General features: G+C 44.3%; 4 protein-coding genes across 4 annotated transcripts; 2 read left to right on the top strand and 2 right to left on the bottom strand.

Annotated features, from left to right (window-relative positions):
• Positions 1-672: 672 nt before the first annotated feature.
• On the top strand, positions 673-2,244 carry BDV27DRAFT_129600 (NAD(P)-dependent alcohol dehydrogenase). Its single transcript, XM_032067240.1, has 3 exons — positions 673-976; positions 1,065-1,187; positions 1,256-2,244. The coding sequence occupies exons 1-3, from the start codon at positions 950-952 to the stop codon at positions 2,180-2,182; spliced, it is 1,077 nt and encodes a 358-aa protein (XP_031926725.1). The 5' UTR covers positions 673-949; the 3' UTR covers positions 2,183-2,244.
• Positions 2,245-2,427: 183 nt separating this feature from the next.
• On the bottom strand, positions 2,428-4,130 carry BDV27DRAFT_129602 (putative Ras family GTPase (Rab4b)). Its single transcript, XM_032067241.1, has 4 exons — positions 3,991-4,130; positions 3,825-3,889; positions 3,734-3,768; positions 2,428-3,642 (listed from the first exon to the last, which is right to left on the bottom strand). The coding sequence occupies exons 1-4, from the start codon at positions 4,057-4,059 to the stop codon at positions 2,789-2,791; spliced, it is 1,023 nt and encodes a 340-aa protein (XP_031926726.1). The 5' UTR covers positions 4,060-4,130; the 3' UTR covers positions 2,428-2,788.
• A 281-nt stretch (positions 4,131-4,411) lies between these two features.
• BDV27DRAFT_4660 (uncharacterized protein) lies at positions 4,412-7,785 on the bottom strand. The gene is made up of 3 exons (XM_032076698.1): positions 7,626-7,785; positions 7,393-7,569; positions 4,412-7,304 (listed from the first exon to the last, which is right to left on the bottom strand). Exons 2-3 carry the CDS (start codon positions 7,471-7,473, stop codon positions 4,764-4,766), a joined length of 2,622 nt encoding a protein of 873 aa, XP_031926727.1. The 5' UTR covers positions 7,474-7,569; positions 7,626-7,785; the 3' UTR covers positions 4,412-4,763.
• Positions 7,786-8,548: 763 nt separating this feature from the next.
• Positions 8,549-9,882, top strand: BDV27DRAFT_129606 (SSH4 family protein). Its single transcript, XM_032067242.1, has one exon. It carries the CDS (start codon positions 8,675-8,677, stop codon positions 9,614-9,616), a length of 942 nt encoding a protein of 313 aa, XP_031926728.1. The 5' UTR covers positions 8,549-8,674; the 3' UTR covers positions 9,617-9,882.
• Positions 9,883-17,487: the final 7,605 nt, after the last annotated feature.

Consider the following 17,487-nt stretch of genomic DNA (forward strand, 5'->3'; position numbering starts at 1 on the left):
AGCTTCCCTGGGATTATGGAGTTTAGTTTTAATTACTTATTATGGTAAGGTGGTCTTGGCATGATCATCATTTCCGCTACGCAGACTTTTGATATTAGTATGAACAGCAAGTCAGCAGGTACAGCTATCGAGTAGATAGTAGAGGGAGATATTCCTTACACGATACGTTCATCAATTCCGTGACGAAACAAGTCTCTCTACTTTTAACAAGTCTAGTTCTATGGTTAAATAGACAGTAACTGGAGAGCCGTATTGGCAATGCAGAGTAGAACCTGCGAGGAAGAAAAGGGAGAAATAGACAAATGCTACCTACATATGGTAAAAAAAAAAAAAAAAATAGGTATGTACAGGTACACTCGTGCCAGTATTAGTTGGTAAGTAGGTGTGGTGTATATGTACGGAATAGAACCTTAAGAAACAACGCTATGTATCATAAAATTAGGTACGGATGGCAGTTTTGTGTATCGGTTTCTCAATGGATGGTTAAGTTGTCTGCTTTAATTTCCCGATTGACAGACCTATCGAAACCGGTTAAAATGAAATGAACCAGCGGTTAAATTCCATCAGCTTTAAAGGTAGAAAGCTGGGGAATATTGGCCAATGACATAAGAGTCGCCCCACTCGTCCAGCTGGTTAGTGGGGGAGGAGAGGGACAACCATCATGAGAACTATCCTAAGGGAAGATAGAAGAGTACTTTGATCCAGACCAGTCTGTTGGCTGCCTTCTTATTGAATTAAACCATTACCCACAGCACCATCCCATCCCATTTCATCCCACTTTGCAGGCCCGTCTGCCCACTCAGTCATACTACCTCACTATATTTAAGATAACATTAGGCCCGTCCCCATGCCCCTTCAACTTTAACTTTTAGAAACTTATCATTCTCAATTTCTCCTCTCATTCTATCGCACCTTCCTCTTTCACTTAGCCAAACAAGAAGTGCTAAAAATGGATGCGCAACCCAGGACCGCTCAGGTGCGTATGAGTAAAGCCATAACCTTTCCCCATTACCCACTCATATCAATAGGAAAGCTGAATATGGCCTTTTTTTTTTTTTTTTCAGAACTTGTCCTTTGTCCTCGAAGGGATTCATAAGATCAAATTCGAAGACCGACCAATCCCTGAGCTGAGAGATGCTCATGACGTTCTTGTGAATGTCAGGTTTACCGGTATTTGCGGTAGTGACGTATGTGACGAGTTTGCCCACTGGGAAATCCAAAAACTGAGTTGCTGACTTGGGATTGAAAATACCAGGTTCACTACTGGGAACATGGCTCAATTGGTCAATTTGTCGTCAAAGATCCTATGGTACTAGGACACGAATCCTCTGGCGTAATCAGCAAGGTCGGCTCGGCTGTTACAACATTAAAGGTGGGGGATCACGTTGCTATGGAGCCTGGTATACCGTGTCGCCGGTGTGAGCCCTGTAAGGCAGGCAAGTATAACCTATGCGAAAAAATGGCCTTCGCCGCAACGCCACCGTACGACGGTACGCTAGCCAAGTACTATGTTTTACCCGAGGACTTCTGCTACAAGCTTCCTGAAAACATCAATCTTCAAGAGGCTGCAGTGATGGAGCCTCTCAGTGTCGCTGTGCATATTGTAAAGCAAGCGAACGTTGCGCCAGGACAATCAGTGGTAGTCTTCGGTGCCGGGCCGGTGGGATTATTGTGCTGCGCGGTGGCTAGGGCTTTTGGCTCCCCGAAGGTCATCGCTGTGGACATCCAAAAAGGAAGGCTGGAATTTGCGAAGAAATATGCTGCAACAGCAACCTTCGAACCCAGCAAGGTTCCTGCGTTAGAAAATGCAAACCGAATTGTCAATGAAAATGATCTCGGCCCTGGAGCGGATATCGTTATTGACGCATCAGGTGCTGAGCCCTCAGTTCATACAGGCATTCATGTCCTTCGTCCCGGTGGCACTTACGTGCAAGGTGGTATGGGAAAAAATGAAATCACATTTCCCATCATGGCGGCTTGCACGAAAGAATTGAATGTCAGGGGCAGTTTCCGTTACGGCAGCGGTGATTATAAGCTTGCAGTTAACCTAGTAGCTTCAGGAAAGGTTAGCGTAAAGGAACTAATCACCGGAGTCGTCAATTTTGAAGACGCGGAACAAGCTTTTCAAGAAGTCAAAGCTGGGAAGGGTATCAAGACACTTATTGCTGGCGTTGATGTATAAATTCTATTCGGAAATGATTAGATATGACATAAGAAAATCTAATCTGTTATTATTTTACTTTATAATTTGGCTTTGGGGTGAAGGGGATGTTACTTGACGTAACTCTAGAGAATATGCACACTAAAGTGGGTTGTTTTCCGCGGTGGCTTGTATAAATCTCGTTCCATTGTGCAGTATCTTAAGGGGGGGGGAATTAGTGGGTTACTGAAAAGCTGGCGTTTTGGTTGGAGGACCTGGAAATTCCGTAGATAAAGTAGTGTAGAATAAAATCGTTTAATACCAACAAAAGATAAAACCATCAGGGGTATCGTGCTATACAATTATCGAAAGGAGTGTTCCTATTACACGGAGTGCCATGGCAAAAGAGCAAGAGATAGCACTTAGTGAACATACCCGGGTAAGGAAAGGAAGGTGAAAAGAAGACGGCATATACAGCAAGCAATCGGGCAATCAAACAAAGATACGATCATACCTTACCTGTTCTAGGGTATGTGTAATCTGAGACAACTATACCAACCTCGCAAAAGAGAGAGAATGAGATGTAAGCGGTGAAAGCAAGGGAAAGCTGCAGTTCAAAGGGGACGATAAAAGAGCAAGATCAACAGATCAGCAACACCCTTCGCCGTTCTTATCATGTGGGCCGCTCAACCGGAAAACATCCTCCCATTCTCTCATGCCAGTTTTCCACCTACTTGCACTTCTAGGGTTCCGATTGTGCAGTTGGACTGCGCTGTCATCGAGAGTCATCCGGCTCCGTATGCTGGAGCCATCGCTTGTTCCATGGCCATAAAGACCACCGTCGCCATATTGAATACCGCTCTGAGGATCGTCAGGATCGATTTCACCAAGTTCAATTTTAGTTAAGATGATTCTGGCCAGCCGGTTGAACAGTTCCTCCACACCCTCTCCAGTGAGGGCCGAAACTTCAACGGCAACGGGGATGTTTGACTTCGCAGCCCACCGGGAGGATTCTTCAAAGCATACTTCACGGCCATGGGGAGCATATGTAGCGGTCATGCGCGTCCCAGTCGCTAGATGGTTTGTAGAGCGGACAGAACCGCCAACCGAGCCGAATGCAAAGGCAGACTGCTTGCTGGAAGTGCTGGACGGTGTTGGGGGAGGCCGAGTGGCGTCCTCGGTGGAGTCACCATGGAGCGAGATGTCGGATGAGAGATCCATTTTATTCCCGGCCAGTAACACAGTTAGATTGGGGGATGCAAGAGCACGCGCATCCATGAGGAAAGTAGGAAGGGACGCAAATGAGGTATGAGATGATACATCGTAGATAAGAATAGCCCCCGCCGCTCCCCGATAATAAGATCTTGAGACGGAACGGAACCTTTCGGTACCTGCAGTATCCCAAAGTTGTAGCTTTATCCTTGTCCGCCGAGGGCCGATTCCTAGCTTAACGATTCTCGAGGAGAATTCGACGCCGATCGTTTGCGACGATAGCACTCTCCCTATAGGTGCATGTTGTATTAGCGAGCCGGCTATCCAGCTCAGGGGGAGATCAAGGTATGAAGCAGGTTTAATCAGAAGTCGCAGCCGTACATTCGTTCTTCACAAATCGGTGGAGCACACAAGACCTGCATTTCCAGATGTCAGTGGAAGGCTAGGAAGCCCATTTCCCAGGGAAACTTACTTTCCAGCACCACTTGGACCGAGAAGAATAACCTTTGCTAGGTAGTCGTACATACTCTCTAGTTCCTAGTCGGCATCAGCCAATAGTTACTGACAAATGCGAAGGGACAGCGCGCGCCAGAGGATAGAATACAGGAACACGCAGTGCGGTTAAGTTGCGGACATACCTGATTTCCCTCTGGAAGAGAGGAGGTCGAAGAAGTATTGGAGAATCCTCTTTTGCGTACCATGGTCATTAAAATTGGCCATAGGAAATGCTACTTTAGGGAGGGAACTGGGAGATGAGGAGTTACTAGACTCCTTGGCTCTTGTAAGTAATTGCGATGCCTGTTATGTGGATGCCGCCTTTAGCCACACAACTTACTAGTACGTAGGGAGGTCTCCACCACTGAATTGCGACGACTTCCTAGTACATTGTAGGTCCAGACAGTAATTCACAGGCAATTCTTCACTTCACGCCTTAATAACTGTGTCTGCAAATGTACATGGGCTACAATAATTCCAGATAATACAAGCACAAGTATCCTTCTTTGGCTTACCAGTATATTACCTCTTCAGAGGTGAATCTCAGCTGCCCCTCCCATGCTAAAGTTCAATGTGAATTAATCAAAGTTATTCCACACCTTATGTGAGCAGCAATCTAATTCGCTCACCCTTTCTTAAATAAATCGTTAGTTTCCCGGGGGAATGGGAAGGGCAACAGAGAGGGGGGGAAAATAGATAAATAAAAAGAGGAAGCAAAATGAAATCAGTGAGGAAGGGAATTGATTCACCCACAGATAAAATATAAATTCTTGAGCATTATAAAATTCTGCACAACAACTGAAATGATAAGCTATGTTAGACAAGTCAATGAAGATGATTTAACAAATATAGCTGTAGTCTACCTCACATTTATTGCGAGACAAGTAACTGTCTTGGCGGGAGGGACATTACTACTTTAATGGTGTCTCTCGCGCAAATCAACAACCGTGCTCCATCCTTGACAACACACTCTGCTCATGTCATGTTCACACCAGCAGCATGGAACGACAGGGCTAGGAAACTGCGCTGTAGTTTTCGATGCAGAGATGTTCCTCGGACTAGCAAGCTTTTCATTTGATAATTGTATGGGTGAACCTGACACAGCGCCTATTTGCGCTTTAGATAATGCTTGATCGTCCAAGCGTGATCTTCCTACCACAGATGCAGGGCTGTAGCTTGCAGGAGCAGAAGGACTGGCGGGGAAAGCTAATTTTGCATATATCTCGGACGGCACGTCGTGCCAGAACTCGCAATTGCAGCAAATGACGAAGAGCTTCGCGACCAATTGGCCTCGCCGAAGCTGTTTTGAATTTTCTCCAACTTGTTCTGTCCGGAGGGCTGGTGTGTCAGGGTGCACAGCTTGGGAGGCATGATGAAGTCCGAAGGGCGAGCCATTATTAGAAAAGCTGCTAAGACCGGCAGGAACAGAGGTAATATCTAGTTGCTTGGCCGGAATAGATTCCTCGCTTTGCGCCTTTGAAGCAATCGACGCAGCTTCATCTGCGGTATTGTACTCCTCTGATTCTGGATCCTGGGACAAGCTAGCCGACAACGAAACGGTTGAACGTCTTATCCTGTAATCCAAGGCGCCTGTTGAGCCACCCTTGGGTAGTGAGGGCTCCCCTCGACCACTAGAGTCGAAATCACACGAGTATATGGAGATGTTTCCTCCTTCCAGCCCCGTTTGTGCTGCAATACCCCAATCTTGGCTCCCAGATCTCGCTGAGCGGTTCTGTGAGTGATTTTCGAGTGCATTGCCAGGCGAAGCTTGATCATGTGATTTTACAGGCCCAAATGCATGCTGCACTCCCTGATTAAAAGCGGAAAGCCCTTTTGGCTTAGCATTGGGGATTGCTGGACTAGAATGCAGCTTAGGGCTATGATCTGATAACCACGAACTATTCGGTACACGGGTCCGTGGCCTCTCCTTGGATATGCTCGTGAAGCCAAGAGAACTGCTTGGAATGTGTCTGTGTTCTCTGCCATCTTCGTTCGACAATCGTAATGAAGTCATAGGGAGTGGTGGATTTGTATTGGAAGAGGAATTCATCTTGGAGAATGCAGAAGGCTCCGTGTAGCACAAGCCATCAAAACTTGCGGATGCTTGTTCAGTTGGAACGGCGCCGAGAGGTTGAAAAGCGGCGTTCTTCGTTGTTGAGAAGCCTGCAAGCGGAGACGATGTGAAATCCTTGTGACGTCCCTGAGTTTTCCCTCGTGGTGTTCTAACTGGTACGCTCCTTGACGAGCCTAATTGGAAGGAAATAAGAGATTTTCGAACGCCAGGATGGTTAGTACTCAAGGGTATGACAGATGCTGATGTTTTCCTCGAGAAACCATTGGCGCCTAGTTCATGTTGGTTCTCTTCTTGTGTTGTATTACTTTGAAAGTGCGTGGGCTGTGAGAGACGCCCATGTAACTGTGCTTTGTCAGAGATCCTTTTCCTGAGGTTCAATGCTGCAGCAAATGATGAACGATCTAGTTCTGAAGGATCTGAAACTTGTTGTATGTGGGATATGGACATCGATATGGGAGCAACTTGTTCAGTTGGCTCATGCCTAAGCTTTTTGGGCCCCTGCACATGAGAGGGACCTGCCTCAATTTTATCGAAACTCTTATTGCTCTCAGTCCCTTGACCAACTGCCATGGCTCCTTCTGAGTACGATAACTTTTGTGATCGTAGGGATGATGTATGATTTGCAAGTAGCGGGTTGCTTTGGACAGCTAGCTCCTTGGAGATTGCTGTGCTGAGGCGTTCAGGCAAGGTTGTGGATAGAGTACGTGTGGCAGCTTGAGTGCTGTGATCGAACTTTGGTGTTCCTTCAGGTCCAAGCGACTGAGGTCTTAAGACGCCTTTATCATCCTCGTTTAAAGAGCTTGATCGCGATCTTGATGAGCGCCTCGAACTTGAAAAAATCGAAGAAATTCGCCTGGGGGTCCTAGGTTCGTCTGCACTTACACTTGAGGCTCTAGAGCTGCTAAATGGCTGCTTTTTGGTGAGACGGCGTGGTTCCCGTCTCATTGAGCCAGAATCCTTAGCTGATTCCGCTTGCTCAAGCTTCATTAGTTTTTTCTCGAGCTCTACCCTCTCTGCCTCTAGTCGCAGTGTAGCCCGCCTCTCATTTCTCAGGGCGGAATTGCTGGTCCTCGTGGGTGAAATATAAATATCAGATTTTGTCGGCGTTTCCTCAGGCGTACACGATGCTTGTTTTTGGAAAGAAATCCCATGAGCTGACGATTTTAAAACTCTTTCAGGATGTTCTCCATCCACAGGGGTATGCCTCGAGCCCAATGATGTATAAGAATAGGAGGTAGGATTCCTGGTGTGAGTATGAGATGGTTCTTCATTCACATCAAGATAACTTTGAGGTTCTTGTGCCCTCTGTTGTGTGAACCGTTGTTGCTGGGGTGAAGCCGTAAGTCCCGCATCTGATGAAACCTGTGAGTTACTGCTATTCCTCTGTTTCCAAGAATCAACAGGAGCGCTCGTCTTAGAGTGTTGGGTGGTACAGTAGAATGTAAGACAAAGGATTATTGAAGTGGCTTACATTTCCATGGCCATCAATGTGCAGTATACGCTGCAGATGTTGTGTAAGCGATGGCCTACGCGGTCTTGTGCTCTGATCCATTTTTTTGGATAATATCACAGTGGGTTTGTTCGTGCTAGTATACTTGCATGTATTCGCAAGACAGTGCAGACAGGATGTCTTTCGCCCTGGAGTTGTCTATGACAATCATGAATATGGGAACTTGCGACATGGGTGGTAAGTGGAAAAGGCACAATGCTACCTCCTAGAGATCCATTCGAGTTGTCTTAAGGTTTGAAAGAGCCATAGTATAGGTCACATATAGTTATCAACTGAAAATTTAGAATCAAGATAGAGCGAGAGTGAGGGTCAAATAGAAGAATCAGCCCTCAATTGAATTATAGTAGTATTGTGGCTGCCACTGTCGCATTGGCCATTGCATTGGGCTCAAAGCCGCCAGGCCTCTCTGTTTTTGTTTTATTTTTATTTTTTCTACCCTGAGGGGGAAAACAAGCGGATTACTAGTATCCCGTAATCATTCCTACATCCGCCTGCTGTGTTTATTACCCATTTGATTGGCTTCTGGTTCCACTCGCATACTAAGCACCTTCAGGTGCAACTGGGACTTTATTCATGCCATAGGTAAGTAGAGACTCCTGTCACTTATATGCTTTCGCTGATAAATTAAATCAAGCCAATGTGGGGTTTTCACTACAATGATAAACTATGGTGATGTTATCGATAAAGACATCTCTCCCCTTGTTTGACGACCCGACTCTTATATAATGTACCAGTCAGATAACATAAGAGGTTTAAATTTCTACCGTTAATATAGCGCCTGTCTTTAAGTGATCTACATCCAGTACTGTTTCTTCTAATCTGTATGGGCAAGACGGGACGCATAGCTCTAAGAGTTTATGTTTATGACAAGGGATCGAGTAGTTCATGGACCTTGCTTGGTCAAAAGCTTGAGCCATGGTTATATGGTACAAGCCATGGTTCTGCCCAGGTCAATGTGTAATAACTAGCGACTTCACGTAAAAAATCATTCCTTGGCATCTACCTAGCATTATAGGTTGCCACTAAAGGCCTCAGCTATTCTAAAGACTGCTCGGCATCCTAAAACCCCGCGACTGTGTTACGACTAACTGTAACTCTCTGTCACAACCACACTTAAGGAACGGTTTCAACTAGCTGCACACTGAACAAAAAAAATAAAAAAAATAAAACGAAAACGATTGCACTGTTATACCCACTTCAATTTTTTGTTGTTTCTTGCACAAGCCTATGTTATCAACATAAAATGGCGAATAAGATTCAGGATGGGCTGAAAGCGTCACCAACTGATGGTCAAGAAGTCGCTAATTACGGACCAAAACCTCCTCCGTACCTTAACTGGCACGCAGCTATGCCTGATACGGCTGCTTTTCCACCACCGCCAACATTAGGCTTCTTATCGTCGAGAAACGGGAACGCCTCTAGAGACGATGCAGAACGTGCACATGAATTTTGTGACAAGTTTCCTCTACACATGCCTGTTAAGCCACCAGCCACTGTGTATATGTCTGTACAAGAGCATGATCTCCGTCCTGTGCTGCCAAAAGAATTTCATGGTACCTTTGCCCTTATTTCTCGAGGCTGTTGGAAGGGATCTACCAGGGCTAGAAATGGTGATACCTTGATATCAACAAATCTTCCACTCTACTTTCCCACTATGGACTCACCTCTCATCACTGAGATGAGTAAAACTATCTACTTCGAAGTCAAGCTGCTTGGACTCCGCGAAGGGCCAGGCCCGGAGCCAGTATCTACTGATTCCAGTGGGTTCTCTATTGGGTTTACAGCGCATCCGTATCCGTACTGGCGGTCTCCCGGCTGGGAAAGAGGAAGCGTTGGCATATTCTCCGACGATGGATGCCGTTTTGTGAATGATTCATGGGGTGGCAGAAAGTTCACAAGTGCATTCGCAGTGGGTGAGACTGTGGGCTTGGGAATGACTTTTCGTCATCCAGACAACTCGAGCACAAATCTGAAAAGCAAAATTAGAAAGTGTAGCGTGGAAATCTTCTTTACTCGGAATGGTCACCCGGTAGGAGGCTGGGACCTTCACGAAGAAGTTGATGAAGACGCTGGAAGTATTGAAGGGTTAGAGGGAGACTTCGACCTTTACGGTGCGATTGGATTGTTTGGGGGCGTAGACTTTGAGGTATGCTTCAACCAAGCAGGTTGGTTATGGAAGATGTAGTTACACTAAGGCTGTTATTGTGTAAATCGTCCTGCAAGGGAAGTATAGCAAAGGAGTTAAATTTAGCTTAATACAACTGGCAGACCCATTTAGTTGACGTGCTAAATCTGATTCAATGTCTTCATCATGAAGTCACATTCTCAGCATCTGTCAGAGGTACGTTGTCGAAGGGCACAAAGAAGGAGGTACAGAAAAAGAATAGAGAATTTGCAGAAAAGACGACAGTAACCATTTATGTACAGGACTAACATATGTGCCTGGCAAAGTCCGCTGCGACCATTGCGCCTTCCTAGACAAGAGGATAGAAGATCACAGGGGGAAAAGAAAATGAAGTGAACGCCACGGAGTCCATCGTGTTCAACATGCCGAGGTGTGCAGGGAGAACTTCTAGAATAGCTCCTGCAAGACTTACCAGGATATTCCTTGTTGATATACATACTACATTAGTGTGCCGGGGGGATGTACAAGCTGCATTTCCGCCATTATCCTATATGCTTATGCTACCAATATTTGGTTGTTACCAGAGGAATTAATGTCGCCCACGTCCCGTTATGTTTGCCTAGCATGAACTTTTGACGTCATAGTGTTAGCCTCCATGCAACAAATCAATAGCCGCTTGCAAGATTTATGGCAGGAGTGTCAGACGGTCGATAGGGCCTACCATCCCTACATATTGTCTATGTATCTTATTGGATCTTAGCCGGGTCGGCCTATGAGGAAGAAGGAATATGTGCGGTTTGGGATGTTCTTCCCGTCTCCAAAGTTGTATCTATGGCCAAGCAAACTCTAGCAGAAGACCCTAGTAGTAAATTCCATGTTTATGGAAGTCGTTGTATTTTTTTTTTAAGAAAAGCTCTTTGTACACGGTCTCCTTGATCGACTATTGAGCACATAGGTATGTCTTGATTACCCAAAGGATTGTCGATGAGAACACTTCTTCCTATACAACTAGCCAAATACTTAGCAATCGACAGGCAGGATTCAATAACCTTGCTTGACTTCGTCTGATAATGGTAGTCTGCTATGATGTACGATTCTTAGAGCGATTAATAAATAGGGGAAAGTAAAAATGATTTCGACGATGATCAAATGTTGTATGCTATTATCACCAACAATATATGCCCTGTAATGCAGGGTATGAGAGTTTACTATGGGAAGGGGAAGGGGAAGATCTAAGCACGTGCACCAATGGCCAGATGTAACGATGGGTTGTTGAAAATACAATACCATTGTTGTTCCTTTGTCCCCACTTGAGTCGGTCCGAAGTCGAGACCCCAACTGCAATTCACAACTATCCTCGATTGGAGTATTTCGTGTTCAGCAACACGGATGGCAACACCGTGGTAAGTACCTTACTCGGGCAGACCCCGGTGTCAGGTTTCCTAGTAGAGTCGCAAGCAGCTACTGACCAGAGCCCGACTCCATGTCATGGAGAACACGCAAGAAAAGTACTTCACAACAAGGCCAGAAGAAGGAAAATGGGACAGTGGAAACTTAGGTTGGTGGTTAATGATTAACTTGATTAGTTGCAGGTGAGATGCAGTAGTCAGTGGGACTAAATAATCGTCGATGGCTCGGCCGAACTTTCATTTTCATGGCTTTACCAAGTTGATGTTCCAGTAAGATTGCAGTGCCCGCTGAACACGGAATTCCACCTATTACCATCTCAATTCCGTCCCCCACCAATCCACCACTGCTTTAACAAAGAGTATCAGCCTAATTGTTCCATTTTGAATATCGAGTATCATCTGTTCATCAGCGGATGTCCGGGGGTCGTCCTACTCGGAGCGGTATTGTGAACTAGAAGGTAGTATCCACACTATGGACCGTGGACTACTAATGACTTTCTCAAATTGAAGGGGATCGAAGGGGAATCCTTATCTCCATTGGCTTTCGGATAAACTTCTGGGATTTTTACTTCTCCTTCTGTCCATTCTTCTGTCTTATAAGCGATCGCTCTTTGGCAGCTTTTAACTGGGCTCACATTTTTGCGTTGCCTTGACACCCTACAATACATTACAATACATAAACGGATCCTGAATTTTTCCCATCGCCCTTCGCAGTCAAACACGTAGCGGTTGCGCAAAGGTAGGTTGCCTGCCAACCATGTTAAGCGAACCCCAAGGCGCTCACAGCGGCGGAGATTTTGCCCCCATACTCTTAGTTGGTACAAGTTACAACTGACACCCGCCCCTAAACACTAGTTAGGACTAGTGTCATTCAAAAGGCCCGCCAGTGGATAGCACGCTTTGTGCACTGTCCGCCTCCACAAGGAGTACAGGTAATAGGCGCTCGGCTCCCGTATCGTCCACTTTTATTGCATGGCAGTGCGTAATTATTGCTACTCGACTACCCGGAGTATGCACGGAGTACCTGGACCTCTTTGTTTCTCGCAACGAAACCCGGTTGTCTTTGAAAACCCCAAGAAATTGCACAGCCCGGTAAGTAGCTCTGCAGTCGTAGCCCGAGCCGCTTTTTACACTTTTCAGCTTCCGCTTATGTTTCACTGCATTCATATAAATTCTAGTCGAAACTGCAAAAAATCTAGGCTGTAAGGGGAATATCAGTATAACGGGTCTCTAACTAAAGCGGCTGGTGACATGATCGACGGTATAAAATGCAAGTCATATTATTGTCAAACTGTAATGCTAGTTAGTATCCTTAGAGGAATGGTGGGAACATAATGTAATGTTACTGTGAAAATGCCTCTGAATCCAGACTTTAGTATGGGGCCTTTGGGTGGACTGTGCATAATTTGTGGGCACCTGCGGCAGGCCGGTGTAAGATTCTGTCAATATGAACATCCCGAAATATAGGATGGTATAGCCTGGTTTATGCATGCTTTACGGTACTTTCACTGAGTGTCAATTTCTTCTTTCTCTCCCTCCTCCTGCTCTTAAGCGGGGGAGGGGAGAGCCGTGGTATTTGTCTGTATCAGACGGAGAAAGCTATGTCGGGAAAAAGGCTAAAAATTGAACATACTCTTCTCTCCCCACTTCCCTTACCCGATACTTCTCCAATAAACGAAATACAATAACCATCATTTAGTCCTTACATGGTAAGTAGCTTCCCTGCCCCATCCATGGATGATATCCTTATGGAGCTTCGGCCATTCCCGGGTGTGGGTGGAGTTTTGTTCGAAGTCCGTGCAGCCGAGAGAGATACGCGTCTGTTTCAGTTTGCCCATTAGGATCCGGGTTTTGTCGTCGATTTTCATAGGTAGCTACGCACGTCCAGCGAATGACGGGCCTGTCCACCATGCAACTTCCATCTCATATAAAGAACTATAAATAAAGAACATAAGTGAAACAAAAAATAGGACAGATAAGGATTAGCAGAGAGGTTCTGAGGCTTATACTACGTAAGGCATTGTTTTTCGGCTCCTTTTCCGACCGATGGGGGCGTAAAAATGAATGGTCGTTGGTGGCTTAAACGTTCAGCACTACTATTGATAAATCATAATGTAGAGTGGAACACAATAGTAACTATGGTAGCATTACTGTAAAGAGATTAAGTCAGTACAATATTCCTTGGAACTATGGGTATGTGCATATGTGCGGATATAAGTTCTCCGACACTGATAGTATAGAAAATGTACAAATCAGCAACATAAGATCAATAAACTTCTGCTAGCACTTTTATCGCTCTTCGGTGCTTTTGTCCTCGGTCGAAACTACAAAGAGAGTGAAAAAAAAAAAAAAAAAAAAAGAGGATTCGCTTCTAGGTATGTACCCTGCCACCTACGTAGATGATATTTTTTAACCATATTGTACTTGATTTTTCCATGTGAATAGTAGCTATCAACCGCCCCAATTAACAGTTACTCTAAAGTACACTGCATAATGGATGAAACCATACTTAGTACTTGGGTCCGGCTACAGACAACGCCGCCCTGTAAGCACATTGCCATTTTAGGTAAGCTGCATGGGAGTTGATTATCATCGGCAGCCACTAGGGCTGGTGGTCTGCCTACATACGGAATGCAATGTATCCCATCGGCACGAGGCATGCTAACTGCCAAGGCTCCACCGGGTAGTGTAGTGAACAACCATGCAAGTCAACCGCTGTGCAAATCTGCTCCTTACTGAAAAAGGAGCTCGGGCCGCAGGTTCATAATGGTCACTCCTAGTAGTCGGACGGAGAATTTAGATCGTTCTTTGGAAATTACGACGGTCTTGTCGGCGATTGGTCGGATTTCCCGAATCCTTTTTCACAAGTTGCGCTTATTTCTTTCTTTACTAGCTACTAGTTGTATTTGGGCCTTTACCTTTTTCATTTTTTTCCCTTCCTATTTTCTTCTTAGTTTTATTTATTTATTTAATTGTTTGTTTTGTTTTATTTTACTTTTCTGGTTTTCATTCATTCTTTCTTTCTTGTACTTTTCTTTCTTTTTTGGGGGGGAAGTTCCTTGCCTGCGGGCAGCCTTATTGCGGGTAACTGCAAAAGTCCTCTCTTTCTGGGATACAAAAAGTCCTAGGAAGTTGATGTGCTTGGATTGCTGGGCGGGGGCCATTTAAGTTTCATTTCTCTAGAGTATCCGCTAGTCAAGCCAGGCCTATTTTAGATTTCAGTCTTTATAGGAACACTGAGAGGGTAACAAATTAGTTGTATTATCAACTACTCACACCTCTCAGATCAATCCAGAACAGCATACATTACTAGCTGAGCATTAGACGGCTCCCCATTCTCTGTCCCGTTTTTTATTACTCTTTCCTTTCCGCCCTTTTGTTTCCTCAAAGTTCCCGGCATCAATGTTATTGCAATTGAAAGGCAGCAAGCAACTTATAATATCAATGTCATCCGTGATGCATGTCATGCCATGTTATTTGAAGCTGTTATTTTAACTTTGCCTAATATTAAAATTCCTCTTGTAACTCACATTTTTTCCCTCATGGCCCTCTTCTCATCAATTTTCCCTTTCCTTTCTATATTTCTGTTTCCATTTTTCTTCATCTATACATAGTTACTATGTATACTACATATATAATATAATTAGTTTTAATTACCTGTCCTGAGGCTGCTCTGACTAGGACTCGGTGCTTACTACTACTTATCCCGACCATCTAACTTTGGAGCTAAAAGAACATCGATGCCGGAGCCGACCTCGTCGTTGACTGCTTAGTGGAAGCCAGCATCTGGGGAACGGCCTTGACTTCGTATTATATTCAGCCTATGATGTTGTCAATATCCTCCCCACCTAAGCTTCGTGATCCATAGATGTCTAGTAGCCAACTATAGTGGGCAGCGAGCACTGCTAGTGGCCTAATACACGATCGCCGCTAGGATCACCGTTATCCTGAACGTTTTCGGTTCGAGAGTCCTTGGCTAGGGTGAATATTTACACTACATTCTGTTACTCATACTTATTATATTACCAAAGATGTGAGGGCCATATGTATACCATATGTTTTGTTTCTATTGTGACCTAATCTATTTTGGGAGGGCAAAGGATGTCAGATGTAATCTTGTTTCATCACTTACAGTGTCGCTTACCCAATCGACGTTCGCTTGATAAGAAAGATGGTGTAAAGGGCGAAAGAAAGTTTTATGTATGAGATACTATAAGCTTCTAACCTCCGCGCCCCGTTTTATTAGAGCGCAAAGGCCACACATTACGACGGTTTTGACAAATTAGGACAGGTGGCCTAGCTTAGTTGGATTGCGTGCCTCGCTAAATAAACCGCTGCTTCCCACAGTTTCATTTTTCCCGATACTATTTCGTACATGTGGTTTTAAGTTGTACCATGTATTATCACAAGATTTCAAGCCGAGGACTGCATACATTCTTTACACTATTCTGTAATCTTGACTGGATTTGATTTGGTTGCAGTAAAATTCTGTTTCCAGTACTTACGTGTAGGCAACCTGTTTAGCCTTTCCACTCCTTTTTAATTTTTTAGAAAAAACCCCCTTCCACCGTTTTCTCTTTTTTGAAAAGCAAAAGGAAATAAAAATCCGATAATAAAAAGAGTTAGCCTACAATGGTTGACTTCTCTAACCACTATTAGCACTGTAGGGATTAGTAAATGTTAATTTGTGGAAGTTTAGTGCCCGTGATTATCTGAAAATTTTGGAGTTTCGTAGGCAAAGTCTAGCAGTCAGTTATCCAAGTCGGCTGAACGACCCTATTATTGTAGTCTGAATACTCGCATCATGGGGTCAAGGCGGATGATACTAGCAAGGTTGCTTCCACCTGAGACGCCTCGTATTGAGTATTTGCATATATTTATTCATCTTTTGACCTATTTTGTTTCATTTTTCATCGTATTTTCTCTCCTTCTGTATTTTTCTTAGCTTTACTCTGGTTTTCCCCATCCTTCCCTTTCTTCGGTACCTCTTCTGTCCTTCGGATCAGGGATATCGATACTTCAACAGTCTAATAAATTACCAATAGGAACTTAGTAGACTTTAGTATTATAACACCAGCTATTTTCGGGAGAGAATTCATATGTAGTAGACTACATTCACCAGTTTCAATGTGTGATGCTGACACAGTTTCCAGGACTAGCAATGTAAACTAGAATGTCAGCAAATCCAAGGTATCCCCACTGAGGTAGAGAGAAAAAAAGAGTGAGAGAGCGAGAGAGAGACCAAACCCTCTCCTAAAATAAGTTATCAAGAGTCAAGGCTATATTGGTTTATCTATCTCTTTACTTTTTTCTAACATTATCAAACATATATATATATATGTGCACACGATAAAATAGAGGGTTATAAAAAAAAAAAAGAAAAGAACATTCCTAACTCAAACCGACCGACAAATCCACCTATGATTTAGCTTTGTATTTTAGTAATATTCAGTATGTGTAACACTGGCCCATCATTCATCAATAGTCACTTGTTAGGCTTGGTGGGTGAGACTACGTTCTTGTTCTTACAATTATAATCAACTGATAACATTGGTTTCCATGATTGTTACAACAGCAGGGTTAGTAAATTGGTACGGTGTTGTAACACTTTGTTACACAGATATTTTAGGTTGGGTAGCAATAATTGAACCGTTTGTTCCGTTATAATTACTGTGCGTACTACGAGATGGTATGGCTTAGCATATACATTGTCCAAGGAAGATGATTGATGGGGTTATTTAAGAGTAGTAGATGAAGTGAAGAATGTGGTGTGGAGGTACACTAGATATTGAATTATTATATGGTTGTGCATTGTTTTCATTTCATATCTTACCTCAAAATGATAGAACTAATGTATGTTTAACAATTCGGGAGCAATCACACTATTGCTAACCGGAAAATGCCCCCTAATATCCTAGCCTAGTACCCTCATCGCGCTTAGGGATCATATCCACACACACACACCACCACCACCAGCAGTTGTCTCCACTCTCTGGCCCATGTCACTGCATACTCCGTAGTGCCTTAGCTGCATGGGCCGCCGCCAATCCCTTCTCCACTCTCAGCATCCCATCCATCCATCTAGATCCAGGGTCTCTGACGCACGAGGAAAAAATACACCTGCATGACACTCAAAATGACAAAGGAACTGGAGCATAGTCGTAACTTTTTTCTATTCCTTTTCGAGGATTGGCTCAATGGATTGTCTGGATGCGGCCTTGAACATGTGCCTTCCCTGGCATCTGCACTAAATAAAAATTTCCCAGAGTTGTATGTATTGATATTTTGCGTTGGAAAAGCCAATTAGCCCAGGAGATTCCCCCCTCCAGAGCTATATAGCTACCGAGGGGCATCTGTTAGTTGGAAGAGCATTTGCTAACTCTTCTGTTTTTTTCCTCTTTTCCTCTCCCCCTCTCTACTTCCCTTCACCCTTACCTTCTTCCCTCTCCCGAACTTCTAGGAAGGCCATCCATTCTTTTATTATTTTTTTTTCGTTGAATTTCCTTTACTGAACACGACCTT

This window comes from Aspergillus caelatus, assembly GCF_009193585.1.
Source record: "Aspergillus caelatus strain CBS 763.97 unplaced genomic scaffold BDV27scaffold_108, whole genome shotgun sequence".
In the NCBI taxonomy this organism is placed as follows: Eukaryota; Fungi; Ascomycota; class Eurotiomycetes; order Eurotiales; family Aspergillaceae; genus Aspergillus; species Aspergillus caelatus.

Bases quoted from the DNA above. Each gene is read 5' to 3' on its own strand.
- BDV27DRAFT_129600 (XM_032067240.1), top strand. From the start codon at position 950: ATGGATGCGCAACCCAGGACCGCTCAG. The intron at 977-1,064 runs GTGCGTATGAGT...TTTTTTTTTCAG, and splicing joins CGCAACCCAGGACCGCTCAG to AACTTGTCCTTTGTCCTCGA. The intron at 1,188-1,255 runs GTATGTGACGAG...TGAAAATACCAG, and splicing joins CCGGTATTTGCGGTAGTGAC to GTTCACTACTGGGAACATGG.
- BDV27DRAFT_129602 (XM_032067241.1), bottom strand. From the start codon at position 4,059: ATGACCATGGTACGCAAAAGAGGATTCTCCAATACTTCTTCGACCTCC. The intron at 3,890-3,990 runs GTATGTCCGCAA...GATGCCGACTAG, and splicing joins CTCTTCCAGAGGGAAATCAG to GAACTAGAGAGTATGTACGA. The intron at 3,769-3,824 runs GTAAGTTTCCCT...CTGGAAATGCAG, and splicing joins GGTCCAAGTGGTGCTGGAAA to GTCTTGTGTGCTCCACCGAT.
- BDV27DRAFT_4660 (XM_032076698.1), bottom strand. From the start codon at position 7,473: ATGGATCAGAGCACAAGACCGCGTAGGCCATCGCTTACACAACATCTG. The intron at 7,305-7,392 runs GTAAGCCACTTC...TCTTGGAAACAG, and splicing joins ACATTGATGGCCATGGAAAT to AGGAATAGCAGTAACTCACA.
- BDV27DRAFT_129606 (XM_032067242.1), top strand. From the start codon at position 8,675: ATGGCGAATAAGATTCAGGATGGGCTGAAAGCGTCACCAACTGATGGT.